Source organism: Cibotium barometz, chromosome 19 (genome assembly GCF_041138505.1).
Source record: "Cibotium barometz isolate CiBa-2024 chromosome 19, ASM4113850v1, whole genome shotgun sequence".
Taxonomy (NCBI): Eukaryota; Viridiplantae; Streptophyta; class Polypodiopsida; order Cyatheales; family Cibotiaceae; genus Cibotium; species Cibotium barometz.
In genome coordinates, this window is record NC_141064.1 from 45,721,350 (window position 1) to 45,749,173 (window position 27,824).

The window sequence follows — 27,824 nt, forward strand, 5'->3', positions numbered from 1 at the left end:
ATCATCATCCATGTGGCAACTCCTTTTCCACTCTTTTGGTCAACACTCACACACCATTCAATATTACATGTGGCATTCCTATCTCACCACAATATCTTGCACCTCTAGGGTGCTTTCCCACATACACACATACACACAATATCTTGCACCTCTAGGGTGCTTTCCCTCATACACACAACACCACGATTATATCTCTCAACAATAATTGCATAGGTAAGGTGTGTCACGCACCTTGTGAATGCTTGTGCTCAGATTCTCATAGATGATGATGTTGTGTAGCCACACTCCAAAGCTCCACTTCACCATTGCCGTCGCACTCCAAAGGAAGCTCGACCCTTCTTTCACTCAATTTCTCTCTCTCTCACATACGCTCACACATACATAATGAGCATATAACAGCTCTAAACATACAAAGAGAGCAAGAGAGTAGAGAAGAATTAGTTGCATAAGAGAATGAGTCATGAGAGTTACATTTTAGGTTTTGTAGGTGACCTCTAGGGTTCACACTCTTAGGCGGCCAAAGTTAAAAGTCTGGTCCATAGGTTCATTTGGCCACTCTATAGCTAGTGTAAACACCTATTCTAAAGCTAGCACTCTCATCCTAGGATCCCATGATGCGCCTTTAATAGACAAGTGAATAGACAAGTGATGGGCACATACGTAAAATGTACAATACATGGTTTTCCTATGAATTCCAGCCATTTCTACGCTTGTGGCCCAAAAAAAGTGAAAATAATACATGGCCAATGTCGACGACATAGAGGTCCCAGCAAGGGTTAACAACAACATAGTTTTGTCATGGAGTAAGAGTGGTGGTCAAGTGTGGCTTGGTGCTTCTTCTCCTTGTTATTTTGATAATTATAGGATTCTTCTCCTTTACAACATAGTGCAGTAGAAGTGGTGGTGAGGTGGTTTGATGCTTTTTTTCTTTTTACAAAAAGCCAAGTATTCATTAGACAAGCATTCTTCTACTTGTTTTAATTATAATTATTTAAGCTTTTTTTCTATCTAAATTTCAACCATTTCTATTCCTTCCTTTGGCTTTTCATAAAATATACCCAAATCTTGCTACTATAACCATCAACTAAGATAGAAAACTGGGAAGAATCACAAAAATTAGCATGCACAAGTTGACGAGGAGCCTTGGCCCTAGAACAAGGCTCCTCTTGAGTTGGAGTGGTGGTGAGGTGTGGTTTGTTGCTTTTCTTTTTAGAAAAAGCCAAGTATTTATTACACATGTATTCATGTCCTTGTTTTGATTTTTTTTCTATTTGAATTTCAACCATTTCTATTCCTTCCTTAGGCTTTTCATAAAAAAAAACCCAAATCTTGCCACTATAACCATCAACTAAAAGAGAAAAAACTAGTTAGAATCAAAAGTTTGGCATGCACAAGTTGAAGAGGAGCCTTGGCCCTAAAACAAGCCTCTTGTGAGTGAAAAGAGTTTCTAGTGTTAGTCGCAAATAGTGGTGGTAGATTTTGAGCAAGTTCACCTCTCTACAATTTTGTAAAAGTTTAAATTGTAGATGCCCATATCCCTTGTTCCATAATTTAACTCTCCAAATTATTTTGAGATACAAATGCCCAAGAACTCACACAAGCTATCATGCTAAATGCCTCTAGAAATGAGCTTGTTGTCTAAAGTGCAGCATCATTCCCATTCAAATAAGTTTGCAAGTCATGATTAGTGATGGTGTTAACCGCTTTCAATAACATGGTTAGCGAAAGCTTATCTTTTGTAAGACGTCATTGGAATACATGAAGCACCTTACCCTATGCTTAACACCAAATGGGAAAGTCATAGACTTTGTATGTATACTTGCTTAAGGCTAGACATAGTGGCTATGGACTATTTTTAAGTTATTGGCTGGCTAAGTGTGAACACTAAATGGTTAGTGTGAACACTAACCATTTGTATACTTGCTCAAGGCTAAATGTAGTGGCTATGAAGTATTTTTAAGTTATTGGCCGGCTAAGTGTGAACACTAGCCATTTGTATATAAGGCATTTTGACACATTAAGCAATGCACAATCATTCCCCTTATAATAAAATTCTTGTGAGTTCTCTTCCTTCTTCTATGTACTGTCTTTCATGAATTCTCTTGGAGCTTTGTATTGCTTGATGGATGCATGCTTAGGTAGGATTGATTATAAGCTCTCCCTTGCATCGCATAACACCTCTTGTGAATGGAAACGACTGTGAAGGAAGCCCTCTTCTTGCCTCCATCAAGGCGGTTGAAGCTCTTCCTCCACATCCATGGTTGTGGAGCTCTCTAGTGTGACAATGCAGTGAAGACGTGAACCATGCGCTAGCACACATGCAACTGAGAAATTTTATTTTGCGGCTCTAAGGCAAAGCTCTCATTTTTTGACAAGGCTAGGTAAGCTTTTAATTTGAACATATTTGGCACCATTGCCACTAAGGGCTTAGCTTTGATTCCATTCCATTCTAAGCTATCAGGATCACCCAATATTTCATATGGTCTTGAAGCCTCTAAGGGCTTAGCTTTGATTCCATTCCATTCTAAGCTATCAGGATCACCCAATATTTCATATGGTCTTGAAGCCTCAAATGTGTTTATTTTGAAGTTTCAATCTTGTTTGCATTAGGTTTAGGCTATTTGTTGATTTGCTAGTTTTGGAAGGAGAAAACCCTAATTTTTATTGACTATTTGAATGTTGCATTTGAGCCAAGGGATTGCTTAGCCTTGGTGATAAGGGGTGACATTCACTCTGAAAATATTGACTCTAGAAGCTCCAATCTTGTGGATTAGAGTGTGGAAGTTGTTTTTCTTTCTTGTTCATGCATTGTTTTTCATTCTTTGTTCATGTATTGTTTGCAAAAAAAGAGAGCACAAAAAATTAGTAAAAAGAACATTTATTAAGCATTCCATTACTTGCATGAACCCCTTAATTAGGAATAGGAATAGGAATATTAAACACCTCAAAACAAGTCCAATAGACCAAGAAAAACACCACGAAGCATTCCATTACTTGCATGAACCCTTAATTAGGAATATTAGGAATAGGAATATTAAACACCTCAAAACAAGTCCAATAGACCAAGAAAAACACCACGAAGCATTCCATTACTTGCATGAACCCCCTTAATTAGGACTAGGAATATTAAACACCTTGAAACAAGTCCAATAAACCAAGAAAAACCATAAAATCCAGGCTTAAAACTACTCAACCAGCTCGTTGTCGGCCGCGTAAGCCCAAAGTCGTGCAAAAACCAAATGTGACGTGAGCCTGCAAGGATATCATTGAGTGTGCAAAAGGATGTGACGTGAGCATACTATGATGCGATGTGAGCGTGGTCTGGGACTGGCCTAATATTATATTGAGTTGTTTACATTGCCTTGAAAACTTGTAAGACTCACCTATGGCCCAAAAAGTTTTTCGTTACAAAATTTGTACCAACTTCAAATTCCAAGGAAAACAACTTCTATGGTTTCTAGTCTTGCCCACCACCTATCCTTGCTGCCTTTTACATGAGAGAGCACATATCCATAGAAACACAAGTTATACAAGAGAAGCATGGAAGCACACAGACAAATTGTGATCTCGCACATAGATTGTCAGCCTACAGAAACAAATGATATTCGTCAACTCCAAAATGGACTACAATATGAGATCATATACACCATCGGATTGTGCATATTTACAACGATGGTAAGGTTTGTTGTACCCAAGTTTTTCTGTAGAGAGAGAGAGAGAGAGAGAGAGAGAGAGAGAGAGAGAGAGAGAGAGAGAGAGAGAGAGAGAGAGAGAGAGAGAGAGAGAGAGAGAGAGAGAGAGAGAGAGAGAGAGAGAGAGAGAGAGAGAGAGAGAGCTTGCTTTGTGCGTGCCTTTTTCAAACGTACCCTATGCTCTCCTCATTTGCGTGTGGCGCTAGAGGCAAAGTGGCCATTGGGGTTGACTTCTTCATTTGCCTAACCATCACTCGCTTGTGGGGATGGTGGTTGTAGAGATCCAAGTCATGTCCAAAGAGACTGCAAAGAGAAGGAGACAAGCATATATGTGCCACGTGTCTCAACTAGAAGACATGCATGGAGGTTCGAGATGTGAGAACTGCTCAAATGTACTTTTTCAAGGATATATATAAGATTCTATTGAAGAACCTTGGATACAGACCTTCAAGAGCATGTTAAATAAATTGTGGAAAAAAACGTTAGCAAACTTGAGAATGTTCTCTTAATTAAGAGGGTATTTGAAGAAAACGTTTCGGTGCCTTATTTGCGGTTGTGGTAAAAGAGCAAAAAAAAGGCCAACTAGAGAGAGAGAGAGAGAGAGAGAGAGAGAGAGGTATTAACATCGGTAGAATGCAACACGAGGGCATATACGACCAATGGTGGGACTTGAACTCGGGTGGATCATGGCCTTTAAGTGAGAGAGAAAGCGTTCATGGGTGGCATGATGTGTAAGCAGCTTAAGCGTGTAAAGACTCCATGATCTTGACCGCCAATGGACTACTCCGGCCGCCCGGGTCTCATTGAAGTGTGAAAAGAACGAAAAGCAACTATATACTGAGGGCCATGATGTGTAAAGGCTCTACCGAAGCATTGTTTGTCTTGCAAGTTTTCTCTGCACGGTTGTTTAGGGTTTGACATCAGAAACAGAGAGAGAGAGAAAGAGAGAGAGAGAGAGGGGGAGAGAGAGAGAGGGGGAGAGAGAGAGAGAGATGGGGGACAGCCAGTATTCTTTCTCCTTGACCACGTTCAGCCCTTCCGGGAAGCTCGTCCAGATCGAGCATGCCCTCATGGCAGTGGGAGCTGGACAGACCTCCCTCGGAATCAAAGGTAAGTACTACAACTCTTCATCAAAGCTCCAGTACATAAAAAAATCCAGGCCTTAAAGAATGTGATTATACGAAAGAAAACAAAAAAACATATAATTAAACCGTAGGACTGGTTGGGTGGAGAACATAACCACAAAACCCTTAGTAACTCTTCACAGTAGCATGTCGTGAACATGGCTATGAAAATTTATTGGGCTCAAGAGGGATAAATATTGAGATCCCCCTTTGTATGATTTTATTATACTTAATAGAAGTCTTTTTTTTGAAAAAAAAGGTGGGATAAATTTCCATGATGACTCTAGTGCTTCTGATGAAGGTGAGCCACGGGCTCTTGAACTTGATGTAGGTTATTAAATTGTAGTAGCCTCATGAATGAAGTGTATTTCAAGATGATGTTATGAATTCACGTCCCTGGTTCAGAATGTAGGTTTTTCATTTGAAATAGGTTCCTAGAGCGAGCGTGCCAGAATTTACTTTTACTGTTACATGGATGACCTTGCCATTGTGGGGTGCAGACAGAGAAAATTTGATTTTATGTGACCTTGTCATGGAATAGCTTCTAAGATGTCCAATTTTATGCCTCTGCAATTTTTTTCTAGCATTGATGTCTGGATTTTAAAATAATGTGTTCTAAAACTTAGGAGTCTTATAGTATGTGTTGCATGCATGACTACCATCTTCTATAGATGCATGCAGACATACTGCGGTTAATAAATAGGGGTGAAGGCCATAGTGTGAGCCTGTAAGGATAGATGGCCAAGCATAGTTGCATTATGCTTTTGTACCTAACCTTGCAATCAGTATGGTGGATATTCTGCTTTGCAAATGCAAACCTGCCTTGTGCAAAATCTGGCACATTTTTTCTAATCTACTTGTGGACTTGTGATAACAGCTTCAAATGGGGTGGTGGTAGCTACGGAGAAGAAACTGCCTTCAATTCTTGTCGATGAAAGCTCGGTATAGTCTCTCAGCTTCAAGCAGCAGTATTTATTCTTAGCCGTAGGGTCTTTACAGACACAACCCCCGCGTGTGAAAAAGGGAGATCTCACCTATCGGTCGCTCATGGGCAGGAAATCTCCCCTAAACAACCCCCATCAGTCCATTGGTGGGTGAAGAATCAATCTATATGTAAAGACCCTTAGTACCAACTCTCAATGCAGCCATTCTTAAAGTTCGTCTATGGGTTTTGCAGGTTAAAAAAATACAGTTGCTGACACCAAACATTGGTGTTGCTTACAGGTTTGCATTGCAGTGATGCACAGGTGATCTATATGTTACCAAATTTATTAAAAACAGTTAAAAATGCTTTTGTATTTGCTGAATACAGTGGTATGGGCCCTGATTCTCGAGTGTTGGTGCGAAAAAGCAGAAAGCAAGCCCAGCAATATTTTAGAGTTTACAAGGTGCAAGTTCTTTGTTTATGTATGAGAGAAATATGAGTATTAAGTTGTTTCTGTACTCTGAAGGGTGGTTAGCCTTCATGTTTCCTGATTGTTATACCTCATGCTGTAGGAGAATATTCCTGTCCTGCAGTTGGTTAGGGAGACAGCGGCAGTGATGCAAGAATTTACACAATCAGGGTGAGTTCCGAAATACAAGCTGCTCAGACCTTATGTATACTCATTGATTAATTTTCAAATGACGCCTTTGCTTTTCTGTTAAGCATTGTTTCTTGTGTGGTCAAGACACTGTAAAAAAGGGGGTGGGGGGAACATATCTCTGTTGTGTCCTGTGTTCTCTCCTCTTGGGACTCTTGATTGCATAACATGCCACAGAATCTCATGGTCTCTTCGCTCTACGACAATACATGCTTTGCCATATTTTGTTATGTTTTTCTTTCAGTTATTACTTGTTCTTACCCAATAGGTTCTATCATCCAAAATTATCCAAAGCCTAACCAGTTACCCTGTGTGCGCATGGTTGCTCTTTAGTGCTAGCCTTCATCATGGCTTAGTCTAGTAATAGAAACTCCATATCGTGGTTTATCCATGAAGATTTTTCCATCAATTTGGACGTTATCTTTATGCACAAACCTGCACCTACCCTTCAGTGCTGATGACATGAGTGGGGATGCCCTAGCAGGTAGTCTAAGCTACGCATGATGGAGTTGATGATTTGAAGCTTTGTGAGTAGACTATCATGGAGTCAAGATTGCACTATATTTTGTTGTTCAGAAATAACTTGAACTTTCCTTTGGTTTATATGTCTTGACTCATAAAATATTCATTGATTGTGGAAAGGAATGCAGGTTAAACTGATCCTTATTCAATCCTTTAATGTGCAGAGGAGTGAGGCCCTTTGGAGTTTCTTTGCTTGTTGCTGGCTATGATGATAATGGACCACAATTGTATCAGGTGATGTTAGAGCTCTCCTTTTTTGAGGTCAAAATTTCAGAGGTTTAGTTTGATTGTATCTGTTAAACCATGACTATGCAAGGACAAACCTACTTCTGACAAAGTGCCATGCATGTGAGCTTTGTAATTGATTTAGAGGAATGCTAGAAATTGAGGTCCCACATCTCTGATTATCGGTGTATGTTTATAACGAGACTATTTTGTGGATTTATTTTTATAAATTTTATAATACGATACGTGACTTTGCATTTTTAACACTTCATTGGAACTCTTTGGGGTAGTTATTGACATGTTTGCAGCTCTGTGAATCAGGTGGATCCCTCAGGCTCATATTTTTCATGGAAGGCATCAGCCATTGGGAAGAATGTATCTAATGCGAAGACTTTCTTAGAGAAAAGGTGAGTTGTGATTTAATCATGATAGACGAGACCTGAGACCTTATTTGGTTTTTTGCTTGACAGTGCCCTTATTTCTTGTACCTTGCCAGCGATTCTAATTAATATCTACTTGTTTACGCATGCGTGGATGTTACCGCCTTATCTTTCTACACATGCATAGGAAGTGGTTCAGTGTTGCAAAAGTGGTGTTCATCGTATTACTTTCTTCCTAGTTGTATATATATAGATCTCAAGATTACTCCTTTTAAAGAGATTTCAAAGAAGTCTTAAGTTAAGAAAGTATCGCTTGATAACATTTGAGATTTTGTGAATGTATGTCATTTGATGCATTCAGCTTTAGTTGTTGCCAGGGTCTACATGGTAGACGAACCAAAGAAAAAGACAAGTATTGGAGATCAAAAGTCTCCAGTACTTGAGAATCGCAAGAACTCCAAGAATAGGTTTCAACCTATGAAGTTGATGGGTATTCCAAACTCCTACAAAGGAAAGCACAACTTGACCAATGAGCAAATAGAGGTCCATTGCAAGGAAGGGAAATGCTTCAGATATAGCAAAGAGGGACACATGTCGGCCCAATGTGTGGATCATTCTAAGGGTCCTAGAGAGCAAGTAAAGTCAAGGAAAAATCTAAGCCAGTGTATTGGAAAACACTTCAAAATCCGAGGCTAGAGAGTTATGTCTCTCTTGGGACAAATTGTGAGACAAGAATGCTCTAGTGTTGTTGGACGTGGCCCGTGGGAGCTGTAAGCCCAGCGGGGCATGCAGTGACAGACTCAACCACGTGTCCAGGAGATAAAAATATAAAGAGAGAGAGGGGAGAGAGAAAAGAGAATGGAGATCTTCCAGAGTACACTGCATTGAGCGGGGAATAGGTCCCGCTCCCTTTCAGGAATTTATTCAGGAACAATCCATGGGCACGTTGGCCAGGATCAATACAATCAATGAATACAAAACAAACAAATATGCCGATGTAGGATATCCAAGTCGATGTTGATGTCGACGCACAAGATCTCTGATGTCGAGCACACCACGGGGATGACCCACAAGTATCTCTCACCGGGCTAGTACCAGATCCAATATCCAATATTCAATGGATCCCAAGTCCAATGAATCCAAATCCAAGTCCAAATCCCAGTCCAAAATCCAAGCTCCATGTGTAAGCTCTGTGTTCCATGTTCATGTCCAAGCTTCATGCCCAAGCTCTATGTCCAAGTTCTTCATGTCTATGCTCAAGTTCAAGCTTCCATGTCCAAGCTTCATGTTCCATGTCCAAGCTCTATGCCTGAGTTCCATGTCCAAGCTCTAAATCCACTTGCTCATCCCATGAATAATCTCCACAATTCCTATAGCCTTGTCGATAATAAAAATCCTAGAGAAGCTCTTTCTGGCAATAAAACTGATATAAAATCTGTTTTAATGGTTTTTGGGCGATAAAAACCTCCAAAAAGTAGTTTTTAGGGTTTTTGAACAATTTTAGGGTTTTTAAAATTTTTAGGATTTTTGAAATTTTTAGTTTGTACGGATTTGTACAGTCGTACGGAAAGATGGTGACGTGGCATTGCAGTTGTTGGAGGCGCTCTGAAACCAGCGGGGCTAGCGATGAAAAACTCCATGATTTGGTTCATAGATGAACGAAGATGGCAATGCGATGAAGAGGTTCTTCTTTAACTTGATGGTCAAGAGAGGCTCATGCTTCTTTTATACTTGGGGAAGCCTTGCTTTTTGCCAAAAAGTAATGCTTTTGCTTTGCTTTTGTTTTTTTATTAAATATTATTAATAATAGTCAAAGTTCTTGATTTGTGCTTTTACAACTTCAGGGCCTTGCTTTTTGGCCCTAGAGTTGCTTTTTGAGAAAGTGGCTTTTAGCTTTTTGGTCCGGCTTAGTCTTCTCTTACCAATGGTGCCCTTGGCTCGACCCTGTTTGACTTTTTGCTTTTTCTTGCTTTTTGACCAAGAATGATACTTTTTCTCAATCAATTCTTATGGACCCTGTCTCCATGTCTTCTTCCACCTGTTTGTTGTCCGGACATGGATTTCATTATGTGAAATAGAGCTAGGAGGGCCAAATAGTTACAGGAGCCACATATAATTTCATTTCCATACAGCTTGTGGAATAATTAGGTGCGATCGGCCTTGCATGCGGAATAAGTGTTTCATGGTGACGTGGTGGTAGTAACGCCTATCTTGGTAAGTTGACGATTGTGTGGATTATGAGGATTTCTATATTTCACCTTTGAAGCACTTGGATGTCATCTTGGGGATGCCTTAGTTTCATAGGAAGAGTACTATTATCCAGATTCTCGAGTGGACCATTTCTTTTAAGCATAAGAATAAGGATATCACTATTGTAGTAAAGAAGAAGGGAGATACCATCTCTATTGTATCCCATGTATCGATTTCCAAAGCAATAAAGTCTTCTATCTTCATGTATATGATCTTTGTAAAGAATAAGAGTGAAGAGTCATCGAAAGTTTTGAACTCTCTTGAGAGATACATGATTGCATCACGGATGTTATTCTAGGAGAGTTGTCTCTTGTGTGACTAGAGGATTATGTGATAGAGTTGATTCCAAGGAGTTCACCCTTGATTCGACCTCCTTATCGTGAGTGCAGTACAACAAGAAGAGATTATGACACAAGTACAGGACTTGCTATCAAAGGGGTTGATACGGCCTAGTTCTTCACCCTTTTGTTCTCCATTGCAGAAGAAGAATGGCTCATTTCGCACAAAGTCTTGAATAAGATTACAATCAAGAATCGGTTTCCTACATTGAGGGTTGATGATATATTGGATTGGCTAGAAGGCGCGGCATTCTTTAGTTTGATTGACTTGAAGAGTGGCTATCATCAGATTCAGATCCAGCCACAGGATATTCACAAGATTGCCTTTTGTACTACTTTTGGATTGAATAAGTTTTTGGTGATGTCTTTTGGACTCACAAATACTCCGGCTATCTTTAACCGCATGATGGATTGGATCATTAGTCCACATTAGAAGTATGCAAGCTCTTTCTTTGATGACATCATTGTGTTTTCCAAGATCGAGAGGAACACAGAAAGCATTTAGGTAAGGTATTTCAGGAGTTACAGGATCACAAGTTGTTCATCAATGGAAAGAAGAGTGAGCTTTTCTTAGAAGAAATACATTACCTTGGATGTATAGTGTTTAAGAAAGGAGTGTAGATGGATCCAACAAAGCTTGAGGCCATCAAGAATTGGCGAGAATTGAAATCCGCACATAAGATGCATAATTTCTTGGGGTAATGCTCCTATTATAGGAGGTTCATTAGAAATTTTGCCACCATTGCCGCTCCATTGCATGGTCCAACCGAGAAGAAAGCAGTGTAGTGTTTAGATGGGGTGACTGTCAGAGACATGCCTTTAACCTATTGAAGGAGAAGATTACTACTAGACCGATATTGGTCATTCCAAATGTAGTGAAATCTTTTGTGGTGGAATGTGATGCAAGTGGGAATTGTATAGGGGCAGTTTTGCAACAAAAAGGGCATGTGGTTGCCTTTGAGGTTGCCTTTGAGAGCTGAAGGTTGCAACATGCCAAGAAACACTTGCAGATTTATAAGAAAGAGCTTCTAGCCGTGATTCATGCTCTTACTTCATGAAAGCATTATTTGCTTGGGGCTGATTTCATGGTGAAGATAGATCAGCAAAGTTTGAGATATTTTTTGACCCAAACTAAGCTTTTCGAGAAGCATATGAGGTGGGCAAACTTTTTATCCATGTTTCATTTCCACATTATCCATACACCTGGAAAGAAGAATGTGGTTGGAGATGCTCTTTCTAGGAGATCACAGGTACATTAAGTGGCCATTGCCTATCATAGAGTTCGATTCTATCACCATTTGGTCCCTTAACTAGTCTTGATCTGTGTTTTGGGGCAAGTCTACACAGAATAGAACCAAGGTGAGAACGGGGATTTTCCATAGAAGAAACTTGAAGCATTCACTGGGAAGGATTGGCATGAAAGATGGCTACATAGCATGAGCATCATAAATATACACCCGACCTATCCACTTATGGGAGCAGTCATGCACCAAGACATGTGCGAAAGACAATTTGATTTATGGATTTTGAGAATTCATTTTGGGATCATTTGACTTGGCTTTATTGCCTATATTCTCTTCTATATGGAATTGGCCATTTATGGCTGATTTATGGATCTTATTATCAAGCTCGAAGGCAATCGATATGGGGAAATGTCTTTTGGGTGGCATGGTGGGTTCATAACCCTCATGTCACAGGATCGAATCAAGAAAATAAAAGCTAAGTATATTTTGAGTTTATAAAGTTGGTGCTTTTGCTACTTATTATGAAGTGCTTTTGATGTTCATTAACCTTGTATGCCTGTACAAGGAGAATAGTGTGTTGTTGTTTGCCTTGAGATGGTTTCAGGGAAACATTGTTTATGACTCCCTTAAAAAATTTCAGCTTTATCTAATAGTCTAGAAAGTAGCTTAAATCTCGGTTGCCAATGGAGTCCATGATGGAGGTCTCTACAAGATCACTAGCTTTACTTCTCAGCTACTTTGCATTGACTCCCTTATTCATCAGCTTTTCTCTCCCTTGATGGCTTTGGTTTATGAGGCGAATACTTCTCTGTGGCATTCTCGCTTCGGTCATGTATCCATGGCTGCCTTACAGAAGTTCCATTCTTAGCAGGTTGTCAGCGGACTATCTCAGCTTAGGTCTCTTTCACACATTTGCTCATCTTGCATGATGGGCAAGTATCATTGAGATGCATTTCCAGAGGAGGCCACTCATCGAGCAACTCGAAGACGAGAGCTTATACGTGTTGATCTTGCTGGACCCATGGAGGTTGAATCTCTTGGAGGGGCTCGATATTTTCTTCTTCTTGTGGATGATTTCACTCGCAAAGTTTGGGTAGGTTGCAAGTCAGCAGTTTTAGGACTTGGATTGCGATGGTGGAAAATCAATCTAGGGATACAATTTCATTTCTCTGGATTGGTAATGGTGGCGAGTTTGTACCGTTTGATGACTTCCTTGCTTCGAAGGACATTCACTGACAGACTACAATTCCTTACACTCCTCAGCAGAATGGAGTTGTGAAACAAAAGAACTGAATCGTAAAAGAGATGGCTCGTGCTTCGTTTCATCATGTAGGTCTTCCTCCTGCTTTTTGGGATAAGCTGTGGCTACCACAGTTTATCTCATTAACTACTCTCACAAAAGCGGTTGAGGGGATGACTCTGGAGGAGGCTTCTACAAGAAACAAGCCTTTTGTTTCTCATCTACGTGTTTTTGGTTGTGTTGCTTATGTACATGTTCCAAATCAGAACGGGGTGAGTTTTAAAGTGCTTTTGGGCAAGAACTATAGCTATTGTCTCATTGTTGTGAGATGTAAAAAGACGAGCGCTCTCAAGCTCTAAGAAGACTTCTCCAAGGGGTTTTATCTAATATAACGTGGAGGGGGGGAGTCAGCCCAAGGCTATTCTGACCCCTAGGGTGGAGTCTTCTCTCTCTACTCTCTCTTTTTTGTTTATTTTCAGATTTTATGCGTGAATTTGTTATTTTCTTGAAGATAAGCTAGGTACTTGTGCCATAGCCCTGCTTGTTTGGCATCGACTCCTCTCCACCTGATGCATCTACAGATTTTTTGGATGGTCCATTCCAGGTAGATGTTAGTGATCTTATATGTCCAGCTTCTTCTCCTTCTCCTCTTACTAGAACTCCGGTGCCAGTTGCTACTTTACAGCCACCAGTTCCTGTTGTAACAGCTTCTGTTGCTCCCAGTCTCTCTACGAGTCTTGCTTTGATTTCGAGATTACCCTCACCAGTGCTTACTTCATCACCTCTCCCAGCAGCATCAAATGAGTCCTCTACTGCAGCTGGATCTTCTTCTTCATGCCCTGGCATCCTGCGAGAGTGAATGTCAGCTGACTCTTGCCCTGTCGCGATGTATGAAAGACCATAACCTTGGTTTTTCCAAGGTTCACAGTAAGACCCCTCTGTGTGCAGAAATCATTGAGTGCATGTAGATGCTGCTGTAGACCACCTGGAGACTCAGACACTAATACAATATCATCAGCATAGAGCATAATATGTACTGAGGTACCTGCTAAATCAACTCCATCTCCGCCTCCCCGTGTAATGAAGTCAGCCACCTCATCAATGTATACCCAAATAGCGTGGGGGAAAGTGTGCATCCTTGCTTCACACCAATGGTGCTAGCAATAGTCTCGGACATACCTCTTGGACATCTGACTTGCCCAAAAACCTGCTCATATAATGCATAGATGTCCCATGTCATATCTGCTGGTATGCCAAGAGACTGCAGGCGCTGAAAGAGCCTCTCTCGTGGTACTGTGTCAAATACCTTGCGGAAATCCACAAAGCAGCAATAGAGCTTTCTCTTCCTCACTCTGGCCTGATCAATCATACATCTCAAAGTGAATACATGGTCAGTGGTAGAGAAAGCTCTCCTGAAGCTTGCCTGCCCTGATGAGCGTAAACCTGCTCGCTTAGCATATAAGCTAAGCTCTTGCTCCAGCACTGCACCATAGAGTTTGGCCAGCACGTGGCCAACCATAACCGTCCTGTAGTTGCTCGGATCGAGCATATCCCCTGTTTTGTGAATCGGCACAATGTGTGCATCGTCCACTCCGCACTGCTAGTGCCCTGTTAAACAGGTGTGCAAGAAAAGGAGCTAAAGAATCTACTGCATATATGAGATGCTCACCCTGCAGGCCCATATGGTCGGCGGCCCGTCCATGCTGTAGGCGGCGGATAGCTTCCTGTACCATCGAGTGGGTAAAGAAGCTAGCTGTGGTAGGTCAAGGCTCTTGTGGCTGAGGTATAGGTGGCTGCTGTGGGGCATGGTATAGGCCCTCTGCATATGTGTGCCATGTAGGTGTCGGGGTCCGGGGCTCTTTGAAGTGCCGCCATGAGACAGGGCTATCTCTACTCATGAAGAAATGAAAGATCTCTAGCTCCTCTATCTCTGTGAAGGCCCGCCTTTTGCGGCGAGTAAGTCTCCTCATCTCTCTCCTCGACTCCTGCTCTGTGATGGCTCCCAAGGCTCTCTGTATGCGGAGCCGTGAGTATAGGGCTCTGCACTCGTCATCATACCATCTGTTCTGGGGCATAGTCCCAGGTCTCAAAGGCTCTCCTGAGTGTACACGATGTGGGAAGCTTTGTAATGCAGCCGTGTGTAGGAGTGATGCCAGCTGGGCTGTAATGGTATCCATAGGAGGATCCATGAGTAGGAGCCCATCCTCTACTCTGCCAGTGTATATGTCTGCCATGTCATGTGTGAAGTAGATGGTAGTGTGTGGCGTAGGTATGTGGGGGGCTGGTGATACTGGTGATCCGGCTAGTGAAAATGCCAAGTATGTATGATCTGCCCCAATAGGACGAGGTGGAATGGGGAATGAGGTGACAAGCTGTGATGCCTCCAAAGACCCCATAATGTAGTCTACCACCGTGCCTCCGGTCCGTGTATGACCCCCATGTGGGAAGCATGTCAGCCCTCCTGATCCCGGCCACTGTAGCATCCCGTTATAAATAACGAGACGATGCCTGGCTCCCAACTCTAGTAAGTGGTCCCCATAATGTCCTCTGTTTGGTCCAGTGTCCTCTGATGCCCGACTAGCCCCTATCTCCTCTGGATCCCCGCACGCACGCACGCACGCACGCACGCACGGAGGGAGGGAGGGAGGGAGGGAGGGCCCAAGCGGGCTGCTGGGTTACAGCAAGGAATAGAGAATGGTGGGCTGAAGGGTTGGGGGAGGGAGGGCCCAAGCGGGCTGTTGGGTTAGAGCAAGGAATAGAGAATGGTGGGCCGAAGGGTTGGGGGAGGGAGGGAGGGAGGGGGGGGAGGGGGGAGGGCCCAAGCGGGCTGCTGGGTTAGAGCAAGGAATAGAGAATGGTGGGCTGAAGGGTTGGGCGCAGGCGGGCAGAGAGGGGGAGAGAGTTGTTTGAAGTCATCTCCTGTCCACTTTTATACACCAGGGCCTTTGTTGTGGGTGTGCCCGCCCTTATGAGCTGTTTTATCATTTTTTTCCACTCTCCGTATTTTTTTCCTATTTTTCCTATCTTTTCTGTGGCTTGGGAGGCAGCCCATTTGCTGTCCGATTGCTAAACTGGTCCACGACTCCATGTCTGAGGTGGCCGACTACTGATGATCTGGCCGACTGGATGGTGTGCTGGTCGTGGAGTTTTCAGGGCCAGTCGGCTGCCCTACAGCAGGCCGACTACTGATGTGGGGGCATATAAATAGGCCCCTAGCCCCCTTGCCACTTGTGTATCATACCCGGGATCTTCTTGTCTCCCCACGTTCCCGGTGGACCGTCAGTTGGACGGGAGCAACTACGGCATATGGAAGGTTATGATGGAATCTGTTCTGGAGTCTTACGACCTCGTTGATTTCGTCGTTGTTGGGGTTCCACGGCCGGAAGTAGAGGAAGGGGAGCTACCGTCGATCCGAAAGGACCGGGAGGCTCAGACACAGATGTGGGATCGTGTCAACGCCAGGGTTCGTTCGTTTATCTTTCTCAACTGCACACCACTGGTAATCAATCATGTAAAGCACATGACGCTGGCCAGAGGTATATGGCAGCATTTGGCTTCTCTTTACAACAGGGTATCACCCATGAAGAGGATTTCCTTGGAAGTACAGATGCGGGTTATGAACCCTGCAAAGTCGTCGACGATGCGGGAGCATATTAACAAGCTGCAGGCTCTTCAGCAGGAAGTTCTTCAGGCTGGGAAGGAGATATCGTCAGAGGACATGGCCATAACGTTGCTGTCACATTTGCCCTCTTCGTACTCAGCATTTTACTCGTCTTTGGATTACCAGTGGGGCAGGCTTAGTGCCATCATGTGGGAGAAGCTTGTGTCCATGGTCCTGGACCAGGAGGAACAATTCACGAACCCTCCTCAGGGTGGAGGTTCGGAGGCCTTAACTGGCCAACGATCGAAAGGCTGTAACTCGGGCAAAGGGAAGGCTTCATCGGAGAAGTCTTCTGAGAAGAAGTCCGACGTTGACCGCGAGAAACTGAAGGCGGAGAGGACTTGTAATGATTGTGGCAAGAAAGGCCGCTATTGGAGACAGTGTCCCAAGCGGAAGACCGCGAAGGGTGAAGATTCCTCAGCAGCAATCATGAAGACTCCGGCTTTTGTGCACCTGGAGGTGGTGGACACCGATGTTTGATTTTCTTCAGGCAGGGAGGAGATTGGAGGACTCTCCGCAACGGATACTCGGGAGTGGATTCTCGATAGTGGTGCTTCCACGCACATGACTCCTTCCTCCGGTTTACAGGATCTCTGTAGGCTTTCTGGTCATATTCTTACTGGGGATACGTCCACTATCCCAGTTCACAGTGAGGGCAGGATGGAGATAGTTCCCAATGGCAGAGGGGGGAAGCATTCCTCATAGGTGTTGTATGTTCCGTCACTTGGTTTTCATCTGTTGTCAGTGCATCAAGTTTGTAAGACTGGCGTACGGGTGGAGTTTGATGAGCATTTTGTTGCTCTCTGGGACAAAGCAACAAGCCAAGTGGTTTGAGAAGGCAGAGTGGAGAATGGACTTTACAAGCTTTCAGCACTCTCTCTCTCTCTCTCGTCCTTAGGTTTGTGATGAGTGGCAGTCTGGTAATGGCCATTTAAGTGTGGATACGTTGCAGGTGCAGGCTTTCCGGGACCAGATGGTGGATAGCTTGCCAGTAGATGGCAGCAGTTGGCAGGAACTCTCTAGTACTGATGTTGGTAGTTCTTGTGTTCGTCAGTCAGAGGAAACTGAACAGGTAACTTATGCTCTGATGTCTCGTAGTATTCGGGACAAAGAACCTCCAGTAGATGAGGATGTTCTTTCCACGGGGACCTTTCGGAAAGCCAGGCAGGTGGCAGCTGATTACTTGCAGAAGGAGGTGGTTTCTCCAGGCTTTGTGGTTCCGGATTCAGAGGGGGTGGCTGACAGGTTTCAGAAGGCCTTGCGTGGGCGTGGTCTTCAGGAGGGTTCCAGGACTTGTTTGTGCACCGTAACAGGTGTTGATCCTTGTGGGCTGTGTGATGCCTCTTTGACTCAGAAGCAGAATGGTTCATTGATCTGGTTGATGGACACCAGATTGGACGGAAGCTTCCTGATGAGGCAGTTGAGCTCATGGTTGTGGATGACTCTTTGGGAGGCAGGATTGCGTTTCCTGTGGTTTCTGTGGCATGCGAAGGATCATGGACTCTTGTACACAGGAGGGGAATTGTTGGATGGAGTCCGACTCCACGGTTGGAGTGACTCGGTTTGGGGAGGAGATCCGGACACGAGGAGATCTACTTCAGGCCCAGGAGCAGTTTTTCGGAACAGTAAGAGGCAGTCATCTTTTGCCTTGTCGCGGACAGAGGCAGAGTACCGGGCTGCTTGTGATGCTGCTTGTGAGGTGGTGAGGATGCAGAGGTTGCATTGCAGGTTTTGGAGGAACCCATGGTCATCCAGGGGCACTTTGTTCGTGAACAGATCGTTGCTGATGACATCTTGCTAGAGTTCTGTTCGACGGAGGACAGTACGGTGGTCCTCTTCACGAAGTCGCTCTCTCAGGATTTGCTCAGGCGACACCCCAGCTCCCAGTGGTTGGTTTCACAGCCAGGAGCTGAGAGGGGGTGTTAGAAGTCATCTCCTGTCCAGTTTTATACACCAGGGCCTTTGTTGTGGGTGTGCCCGTCCTTATGTTTTATCATTTTTCTCCACTCTCCGCATTTTTTCCCTATTTTTTCTATTTTTTCTATGGCTTGGGAGTGTTGGGGTAAAGGCATTATGCCAACCCTTGTAGTGTGTACAAGCCCATAAGTTATAGTACATAGTACACTTAATACTTTTAATGTACTAAGTGTACTATGTGTACTAGTGCAAAATATACATGTGTGATAGGGGAGTCACACACTCACATTTGATTGAGTTGACTTATCCCCACATATATGTCTCTCTCTCTCTCTCTCTCTCTCTCTCTCTCTCTCTCTCTCCCCCTTCTTCTTCTTTGTGTATGTCTCCCACACTAAACCCTAACTCTACATTTGAGCTCTTCAGAGCTCCTTCAACTGGAATCAGAGCTTGAGGTGGCGAAAGAGAGTGCGAAGGCTAAGCTTTGAAGCACAGTCTTTGCGTCGTCACAGTCATCTACGGGCTGTAACCAGGTGCACGTGGGTGAGCAATCAATCCGTTGGATAGTCGGCTGCTGTTGCAGAAGGAGACGGAGATTGGCTTTAAGCAGGTAGGCGAAGGCTTGCTACCCTCATGGCAGAGTAGCAGCATCTGCAATCGATTCGTTGGAGACAGTGCGCAAGGAAGCGTAGCAGCACGTCATTATCGCCACGAACGAGTTGCAGCAAGGCGTTGGGCGTTAGACGCTGGCCACAAGGCGTAAAATCACTGGTGGGGCGGCGCTCAGCTCATCGCGTGTAGCGCTGGCCAAGGTGTAACAAAGGGCACGCTTACGTGTCCCCGTGAAGGCCCAGTCGCGTGCAGCGCTGGGCCACTAGGCGGAGGCGGCGTCAACAAACAGCGTTGGCTTCGCGTTGGCGATGATACGTTATCGTTCTGAGCTTGTGCCATCACAAAGCAAACTTGCGTGTCGCAAAAGCGATTGCGCCCCAGCAGCAGCACCGGCTCAAACGCCTTGTAACGTGTGCAGAACTGATGCACCTCGTCTGTAGCAGCTAGGAGAAGCCTTAACCTGCAACCTCGATGAATGTGGGAAACATGGGCGCACTTAATTGTTGTGAAGAGATGCCACTCCTGGACGTCCTTGTCCTACCCAGAACAGCAGCAGCATCATCAGTACACGAAGCAGCAAATTCGACACCCCCTTTCTGCAACATAAATCAAAAATTGCTTGAGGTATTTGCTTCAATTTTGGAATTTGCATGTCCAATCATCAATTGAGCAAGTACAATCATCAATTGAACAGGTACAGGTCCAAATTGCTCAGATTTTGAGCAAAATTGGCAACAATTAGGTGACATTGGTCACATTCCGCGTCAATTTGCAGGAAATTGGATGTCAAAATTTGGGGCTTTTGATGTAATTGTGCCATTGGGCATTCATACATGCTGTATGATGTGAGCAATCTCACATTTGGGGGAAAAATTACAGGAAATTGGAGTGCAAATCAAAGGGCTTTTGTGCCGATTGGGTTGATTTGCATGCAGGCACTGGCATTTGATGCTTTGGGCGATGTGTTGATGCATGTCAAGCACTCAATGTGCTTGTAAATCAAGGGGCTTTTATGTATTGGATGTATATGTGGCCAGGGGGAAGCATTTTGAAGACTCTGGATGCCTTCATGTGTGTTAATGTACCATGTATGATCAGAAATTGGTCTTGAATCAAGGGGCTTTTCAAGATTTTATGCTTGTTGAGCTTGGCAAAGCAGCAAGCAAGACTTTTATGCCTTGAATCCTCAGAAATCCACTTGCAGTCAAGGGGCTTTTGCCCAATTTCTGTTCGGGACTGTTGTGTGCAGTGGTGGGGACTGTAAAAGTCTGATTTTCACTCATTTGGACAGCCAGGAGAGCATTTATTGTTGTTGTACTTGTTGGTACAGATTTGGTACAACTTTGTACAAGTTTTGGCATGGCTGTACATTGATTTGAGTGAGGAAAAGGCTCATTTTCAGCTGCTGTACTTGCCGGTACAGGTTTGGTACATCATTGGTGAGCACTTAGTACTGCTGTACAGTACTTTGGAAGGGGAACAGAGCACATCTAAGGTGCTGTCCTAAATCTGTAGCAACCAGATTTTGGTGATTTTATCACATACAGTGGGAGTAGAGTTACATTCGTGCTTCCGCCGTGGGAGATAAACTTTGGGAGAACAACTGTGAGCACTTTGTGTGCTTTGGTGCGGTGTTTGCACATCTTGCAGGGAGTCAGGCCTTGACTGTGTCAAAGGTTGCATATTGTTATGGCAACCAGAGGTGAGAGCTCTTCATTGCTTCACATCAAGAAGCTTGAAGGCTCACATAATTATGACATTTGGCAAACCCAGTGCTATAATGTGTTGCTCCAGAAGAAGCAGCACAAGCCCATCAAAGAAAGGGGTGTAATGCCCGCTTCTCTTACTGCTGAAGAGTGGGAAGATATGGATGAGCTGGCAAGATCTACTATCATGTTGTCTGTGTCAGACTCTTTACTTTTCAGCATTCGTGAAGAGAAGACAGCTTGGGAATGTGGCAAAGATTGCAGGACTTGTATGCCCAACAAAGTGCCTCAAGCAAAGTGTATTGGTTGAAGAAACTCATAGGTCTTCAAATGAAGGAAGAGGCGTCTATGACAGCCCATCTAAATGAGTTTAATGGAGTTGTCAGCCAGGTCATCAATCAAAGGTTGGCAATGGACGATGAGTTCAAAGCCACCTTTCTCTTATGCACTTTGCCAGAGAGTTGGGACACATTCAGGACAGCCACTAGCAATTCAAATGCTATGCTGTCATATGCAGATGTGGAGGGTGCTCTCCTTCAAGAGGAGATGAACAGGAAGAACAACTCTGTTGGAAAGTCCAATGCAATGAATGCACGTGGGAGATCCCAGCAAAGGGGTAAAAGCCAAGAACGGGGAAGGAGCAAGTTCCGCTCCAAAAAGGACTTGGAATACCATTATTGTGGCAAGAAGGGACATATCAAAAAGCAATGCTACAAATGGAAGAACGATCAAAAGGAAAAGGGCAAAGGAAAAGACAAAGACAAAGATGAAGCCAAAGATGCAAAGCCAAAGGGCAAAAGTGGAGTCAAGATTGAAGAAGTCAATGTGTCACATGCAGGTGATAGTGAGGATGAAGTTCTATTCACGTCTTCACTTGATGCCCATTCACTTCTTGCAGGAGATGGTCATGGTATGCACTCGTGGATCATTGATTCAGGTGCCTCCTTTCATGTCACAGGTTGCAGAGACTTGTTTGTCAGGTATACTGCTGGCAATGAAGGAGTAGTTTATTTGGGTGATAACCATGCATGCCAGATTCTTGGCAGAGGTGATGTGAGGCTTGTGTTTTTAGATGGCTCACAGCTTATGCTCCATGATGTTAGGCATGTGCCTGAGATCAAGAAGAACCTGCTTTCTACTGGACAGCTTGATGATGCTGATTATGTTACCACATTTGGTCGTGGAAAGTGGAAGATTAGTAAGGGCTCACTGGTTGTTGCCAGAGGCTCTAAGGTGGACACTCTTTACTTCATGCATGCTGGTGTTTGTCACCATGTTAATGTAAATGCAACCGAGCTGCCGGAAATCTCTATGTGGCATAGCCGGTTGGGACACATGAGTGTCAAAGGAATGGAGCAATTGTCTCGTTTTGGTTACTTGCCTTCTCTAAAGTTTTCAAGTTTTCAGTTTGGTGAGCATTGTATATATGGCAGGCAACTCCAGTGCCCCCACAAGAAAGCTCTTGGACAGAAAGATGCTCAGTTAGAGCTTGTGCATACAGATGTATGTGAGATGCCTCAGCTTTCTTTGGGAGGGGCAAAATATTTTGTGTCTTTTATTGATGATGCCACACGCAAGGTGTGGGTTTATCCTCTTCGTTTGAAGAGTGATACATTCTCAGTGTTTGAGAAGTTTGTTGCTCATGTTGAGAATCAAACAGGCAAAACACTGAAGGCTTTGCGTTCCGACAATGGTGGAGAGTATATGTCCAAACAGTTTCAGGACTTTTGTGATGCCAAAGGCATCAAGAGGGAGCTCTCTACTCCTTATGATCCTCCACAAAACGGAACAACAGAGAGGATGAACAGGACCATTCAGGAGAAGGTCCGTTCTATGTTGTCACATGCTGCGTTACCTCATGGTTTTTGGGCTGAAGCTGTTATGACAGCCGTTCATCTTATAAACAGGTCACCTAACACGAGGCTTGGTGGAAAAGTGCCAGAGGAAGTATGGACAGGGAAGTCTCCGTCATACAAGCACTTGAGAGTGTTTGGTTGCATTGCGTACGTGCACATACGCAAGGAAATACGCACCAAACTTGATCCTAAGTCTCACAAATGCATATTCCTAGGATATGGTGACAGAGGTGAAATGGGGTATAGACTTTGGGATCCAGTGAATAGAAAGATTATACGCAGCAATGATGTCATTTTTGATGAAACATGCATGTATAAGGAGCCTCCAAGGCAACAGGAGCCTGGCAGAGTCATCTTTGATGATGATGGACATCATGGACAACAACCAAGGGTTGTAAATCAGCCATTACAGCAACAAAACCAGCCCTTAAATGGTACTGAAAATGGTCCAAATGGACAGCCAGAGATGGCAGAAGATATCCCTATGGATATCCCACAGTTAGAGGAGATACAGGGCATGATCTTTCAACCTTATGGCATGGAATAGGAGCCACCAATAGGTGATATGCAGGCTGGACAGCAACCTGCAAATGATGGTCGTTGGGTACGGAGGTCCACAAGACCCTCCAGAGCCCCTGACAGGTTTGTTCCAGGGGTTGACTACTTGATGCTCACTGACTGTGGGGAGCCCTCTTGTTATAAGGAGGCTTTACAGAGGGCAGACAAGGCTCTTTGGGAGCGTGCTATGAAGTCAGAGATGGATTCTCTGCACAAAAATGGAACATGGAAGTTGGTGCATTTGCCTACAAGCAAGAAGGTTTTGTCATGCTAGTGGGTTTACAGGCTCAAAGTTGCACCTGATGCAAAGCCAAGATATAAAGCCAGGTTAGTGGCTACGGGCTTTAAGCAGGAATATGGTGTGGACTTTGATGAGATCTTCTCTCCAGTGGTCAAAATGACCACACTTAGAGCTGTATTAGCTTTGGTTGCTCATGATGATCTGGATTTGATTCAGATGGATATGAAGACTGCTTTTCTTCACGGTGATCTCCATGAGGAGATATATACATATATATGCAACAACCAGAGGGTTATGCAGTGAATGGAAAGGAGAAGCTTGTATGCAAGCTGAAAAAGAGTCTTTATGGGCTCAAACAGGCACCAAGGGAATGGTATCATAAATTTGATACATTCATGAAATCCCAGGATTTCAGGAGAAGTGACATAGATCACTGCTTATACACCAAGAAAGCTTTGGATGGCAGTCTATTGATCCTCATCTTGTATGTTGATGATATGTTGATTGCCGGGAAATCTCGTAAAGAGATGGATGCCTTGAAGAAGAGGCTGCATCAGACCTTTGATATGAAGGATTTGGGTGATGCAAATCACATTTTGGGTATGCGGATGCTTCGGGACAGAAATCAGCATGTGTTGTATTTGTCTCAGAAGGAATACATTGGCAAAGTTTTGCAGAGGTTCAATATGGACGGGGGGAAGAAGACTAGTACTCCTTTGCCTCCATATGTGAAACTCAGTGCTATGGACAGCCCACAGTCAGATAGTGGCAGGGTTGATATGGCCAAGATTCCGTATGCTTCAGCTTGTGGCAGTCTCATGTATGCCATGGTTGCTACTAGGCCGGACATTGCATTTGCAATGGGAGTTGTTAGTAGATACATGGCCAACCCTGTCAAGAAGCATTGGGAAGCAGTGAAAGGTGTCATGAGATACCTGAAGGGCACACAGGATATGTGCATATGCTTTGGCAAACAGGATGCATTAGTGCATGGTTACACGGATTCGGATTATGCTGGTCATCCAGATAACCGGAAGTCTACTACCGGTTATGTGTTTACATTCACAGGAGGTGCTGTGTCATGGATATCCAGGATGCATAAGTGCACTGCCTTATCTACTACAGAGCCCGAGTATATTGCAGCCACAGAGGCTTGCAAGGAGGCATTATGGCTATCTCGGTTAGTGGTTGATTTGGGTTATACAAGGGATATTCCATTGTTGCATTGTGACAGTCAGAGTGCCATCCAGTTGGCAAAGAACCTTGTTTTTCATGCAAAGACGAAGCATGTGGATGTGAAGTATCACTTCATCAGAGAGGTGATAGAGAACAAGCAAATTCAGCTTGTTAAGATTCATACGGATGACAACTCGGCTGATCTGTTGACAAAGAGTTTGCCTCCAGAGCGGTTTGCTCTTTGCAGACACTTGATGGGCATTGGATGAGGCCAGTTTCAGCCTTGATATGGCCTTGTATATTATCATGTACATGCTGGTTTTTCTTTTCCTTCTTTTAAGGGCACTCACATTTGATTGAGTTGACTTATCCCCACATATATGTCTCTCTCTCTCTCTCTCTCTCCCTTCTTCTTCTCTGTGTATGTCTCCCACACGAAACCCTAACTCTACAGCTGAGCTCTTCAGAGCTCCTTCAGGGAGGCAGCCCATTTGCTGGCCGACTGCTGAACTGGTCCACGACCCCATGTCTGAGGTGGCCGACTGTTGATGATCTGGCCGACTGGATGGTGTGCTGGTCGTGGAGTTTTCAGGGCCAGTCGGCTGCCCTACAGCAGGCCGACTGCTGATGTGGGGGCATATAAATAGGCCCCCAGCCCCCTTGCCACTTGTGTGGGGGCATTCTCTCTCTCTCTCTTGTGCTGTATTTTTTTGCATGCGTTTTTGCTCGTGTTCCCAGATCTGGTCATCATCTCCGCTGCGTATTCTGACAAGAGCTTGAGAGAGACTAGAGAGGGGAGGAGGGAAGGAGAGAGAGGGTTGAGATTCGAGAGCTTGAGAGAGGGCGGAAGATATGAGAGAGCTTGAGAGAGAAAGCTTGAGCGTTGAGAGAGAGAGAGAGAGAGAGAGAGAGAGAGAGAGAGAGAGAGAGATTATGTAGCCAAGCCTCAAGGGCCAAGGCCAAGGCCCAAATGGCAAAGCAAACAGCCATAAACGGCTACAAACAAGAGCAGCAAAAAACGGGCGAGAAAAACGGTCGGAAAAAATGGGGAGAAAAAACGGCAAAAGGTCTGGCAAAAGTCCTTTTTGATCGTACCGTATGGCTAGGTATGAAACGAAATGATCCGGTATGAAATGGATCGCACGGCAGTGATGAAACTCTCTTGCGAGAAAAATCCTCCCGCATCTCGTACTGGACACCTGTCCCATTTTGTGTCAGTTTTTGCATACTTGTGGTGCGGTATGCGTCCCGCAGACAACTATGTCTGTGAAGATAACTTTTGTGTAAGTCTTTACTACAGAGGGGCCTTTGATGTGTAGAATTGATGGTTGAGGGATCAAGTACAAAGGTACAGGCAAGGTCTTGTTTGTTTCATTTGGTATCAAAATGTTTGCATGTACTAAGTTACAGGCAACTACACGGGAATGGTATGCATGTTAATTTGCGAACATAGTATTGTGGTCGCACACAGCGGACAGTGCTTCTGTTTGCTGAGCATGTCTTTCTGAAGGATTGCATGATCTCTTTCATGTGTGCTTCAAGGCACTTACGTGCTTTCAGCTTGTTTACGCTGAGCTTGCGCTCTTGGCATTCAAATACTTTGAGGATTGCCATTGATCAGATCAAAGTTCACCCGCATCATTTGAGATAGGGTTAATATAGGGAACCGTAGCCTGGGAGTGCTTGCACCATTTGGTTTTTGGCTTTGATGCCACTGTGCATGATGATATTACCTCATGATTTATTATTTTGGCCTTATAAGAATTACGGGTGTAATTTTCCAGGTACACAGATGACATGGAGCTGGAAGATGCCATTCACACGGCAATTTTGACCTTGAAGGAGGGGTATGCTCTTTTGTGTTTTCCCCATTTGTTAACTTGTGAAATGCGCTGAGTCCTTGACATCCTTTTGAGTTTTTGTGGTGTAATGCCTTCATCCGCGTCACTAGTGTGCGCATATTGTTTTGGTGTGCCAGAATTAAAATTCTTTTTGGCTCAAGTAAACTACATTTTACTTATGCCAAAATGCTTGGTAAGTTTTGTAGATGTTCAGTGGGTTTTAATAGCAAAAAAACGATGGAGTAATAATAGGGCCCCATATTCATGGAATATAAAAAATTCCAATAATTAGTTTAAGGTAGAGGAGAGTAAGTATATAGATTAGTGTTAACCTTGGAGGACGAAGGAAAAGGAGGGCTTGGGGGGTTGTGTTTAATTTGCTTTCTCAAAAACATAATTTCCCCTTGGTGTATCATGAAAGGGACATGGTTGGTGTTTAATTTGCTTTATCAAAAATATAATTTCCCCTTGTTGTATCATGAAAGGGACATGGGTGTCTTCTAGTTACAAGCATATAGGTCTAGGGGTCTAGTAGAGAGCTTAGACCTTCATCCTGAAGTGTTGACCTTAGATTAACTGAAGCAGGCCTTGCCAAGATTGATTAATCAATGGGCAGAATTAGATTAAGGAAGGTACTATAAAGAACATTCTCAAGGAAGTGTGTTTTATATGGCAGTTTTGAGGGTCAAATATCTGGCAAAAATATTGAGATTGGAATCATTGGATCAGATAGAATTTTCAGGTAATTCATTTCTGATGACTTATTTGGATTTGGGTATGAATTTTAATGACTTGTTGCCCAACATGCATTTGTTATGCTGAAATTTTCGGTGTTTCTCGGGGAGTGCAGAGTGTTGACTCCAGCTGAGATAGATGACTATTTAGCTGAGGTGGAGTAAGGTATGCTGTTTGTATCCGGGCAGCCAGGGAAAAAAGACATCTCTTGATCATGACATCATAAATGGCAGCATACTTGAGGGTCCTGAATACGAAGGGTGATTTATTTGAGAGATCTATCAAAAGAATTTAAGGTGATTATTAAAGCTGCAAATGTTAAAGAATTTTTTCGGATGTTCATTTGGTTCAGAGAGTTGTAGCGGTTTGTTTTGCTTTCAAGTTAGATTTCTTTGTTTTTCCCTCGATGTTTTGTTGATGGACTACCTCGTAAAGCAAGGGTTCATCTTTTTCCCTAAGCAGTCTGAATATCCAAAAACAGTGACATTGCATGCAAGTTGAATGAGATTGTTTACAAGTAAGTTGATTCCTAGGACGTTCAGGTTTTTGATGGGCAAGATTACCTGTCTAAGTAAAATGCTTGCATGGCTTGGATCTCTCCTTTTGAATGGGCACCCGCAAAAAAAAGCACTTGAAACTTTATATCTAAATGAACATGTCATAATGCAAGTGATAACCATGGCTCTTCAAACTGTTTTATGAGATATTTAGTGCCTAGAAACTATGCTGCCTTAGTTTCTAGGCACTAAATATCTCATAAAACAGTTTGAAGAGCCATGATTATCACTTGCATTATGACATGTTCATTTAGATATAAAGTTTCAAGTGCTTTTTTGTGTGTGTAGCATTAGGAGGATGTTCTCTGTGCATGTTTTGTTCTTTAACGAATGGATTCCTTTTTTTTTGTGGAGGTAAAAGGGTAG

General features: G+C 43.7%; 1 protein-coding gene across 1 annotated transcript; it reads left to right on the plus strand.

Annotated features, from left to right (window-relative positions):
- Positions 1-4,560: 4,560 nt before the first annotated feature.
- Positions 4,561-27,247, plus strand: LOC147628665 (proteasome subunit alpha type-2-A). The gene is made up of 10 exons (XM_086813878.1): positions 4,561-4,802; positions 5,694-5,758; positions 5,994-6,040; positions 6,129-6,204; positions 6,314-6,381; positions 7,086-7,155; positions 7,468-7,553; positions 26,110-26,172; positions 26,843-26,908; positions 27,017-27,247. Exons 1-10 carry the CDS (start codon positions 4,685-4,687, stop codon positions 27,063-27,065), a joined length of 708 nt encoding a protein of 235 aa, XP_086670004.1. The 5' UTR covers positions 4,561-4,684; the 3' UTR covers positions 27,066-27,247.
- The last annotated feature ends 577 nt before the right edge of the window (positions 27,248-27,824 follow it).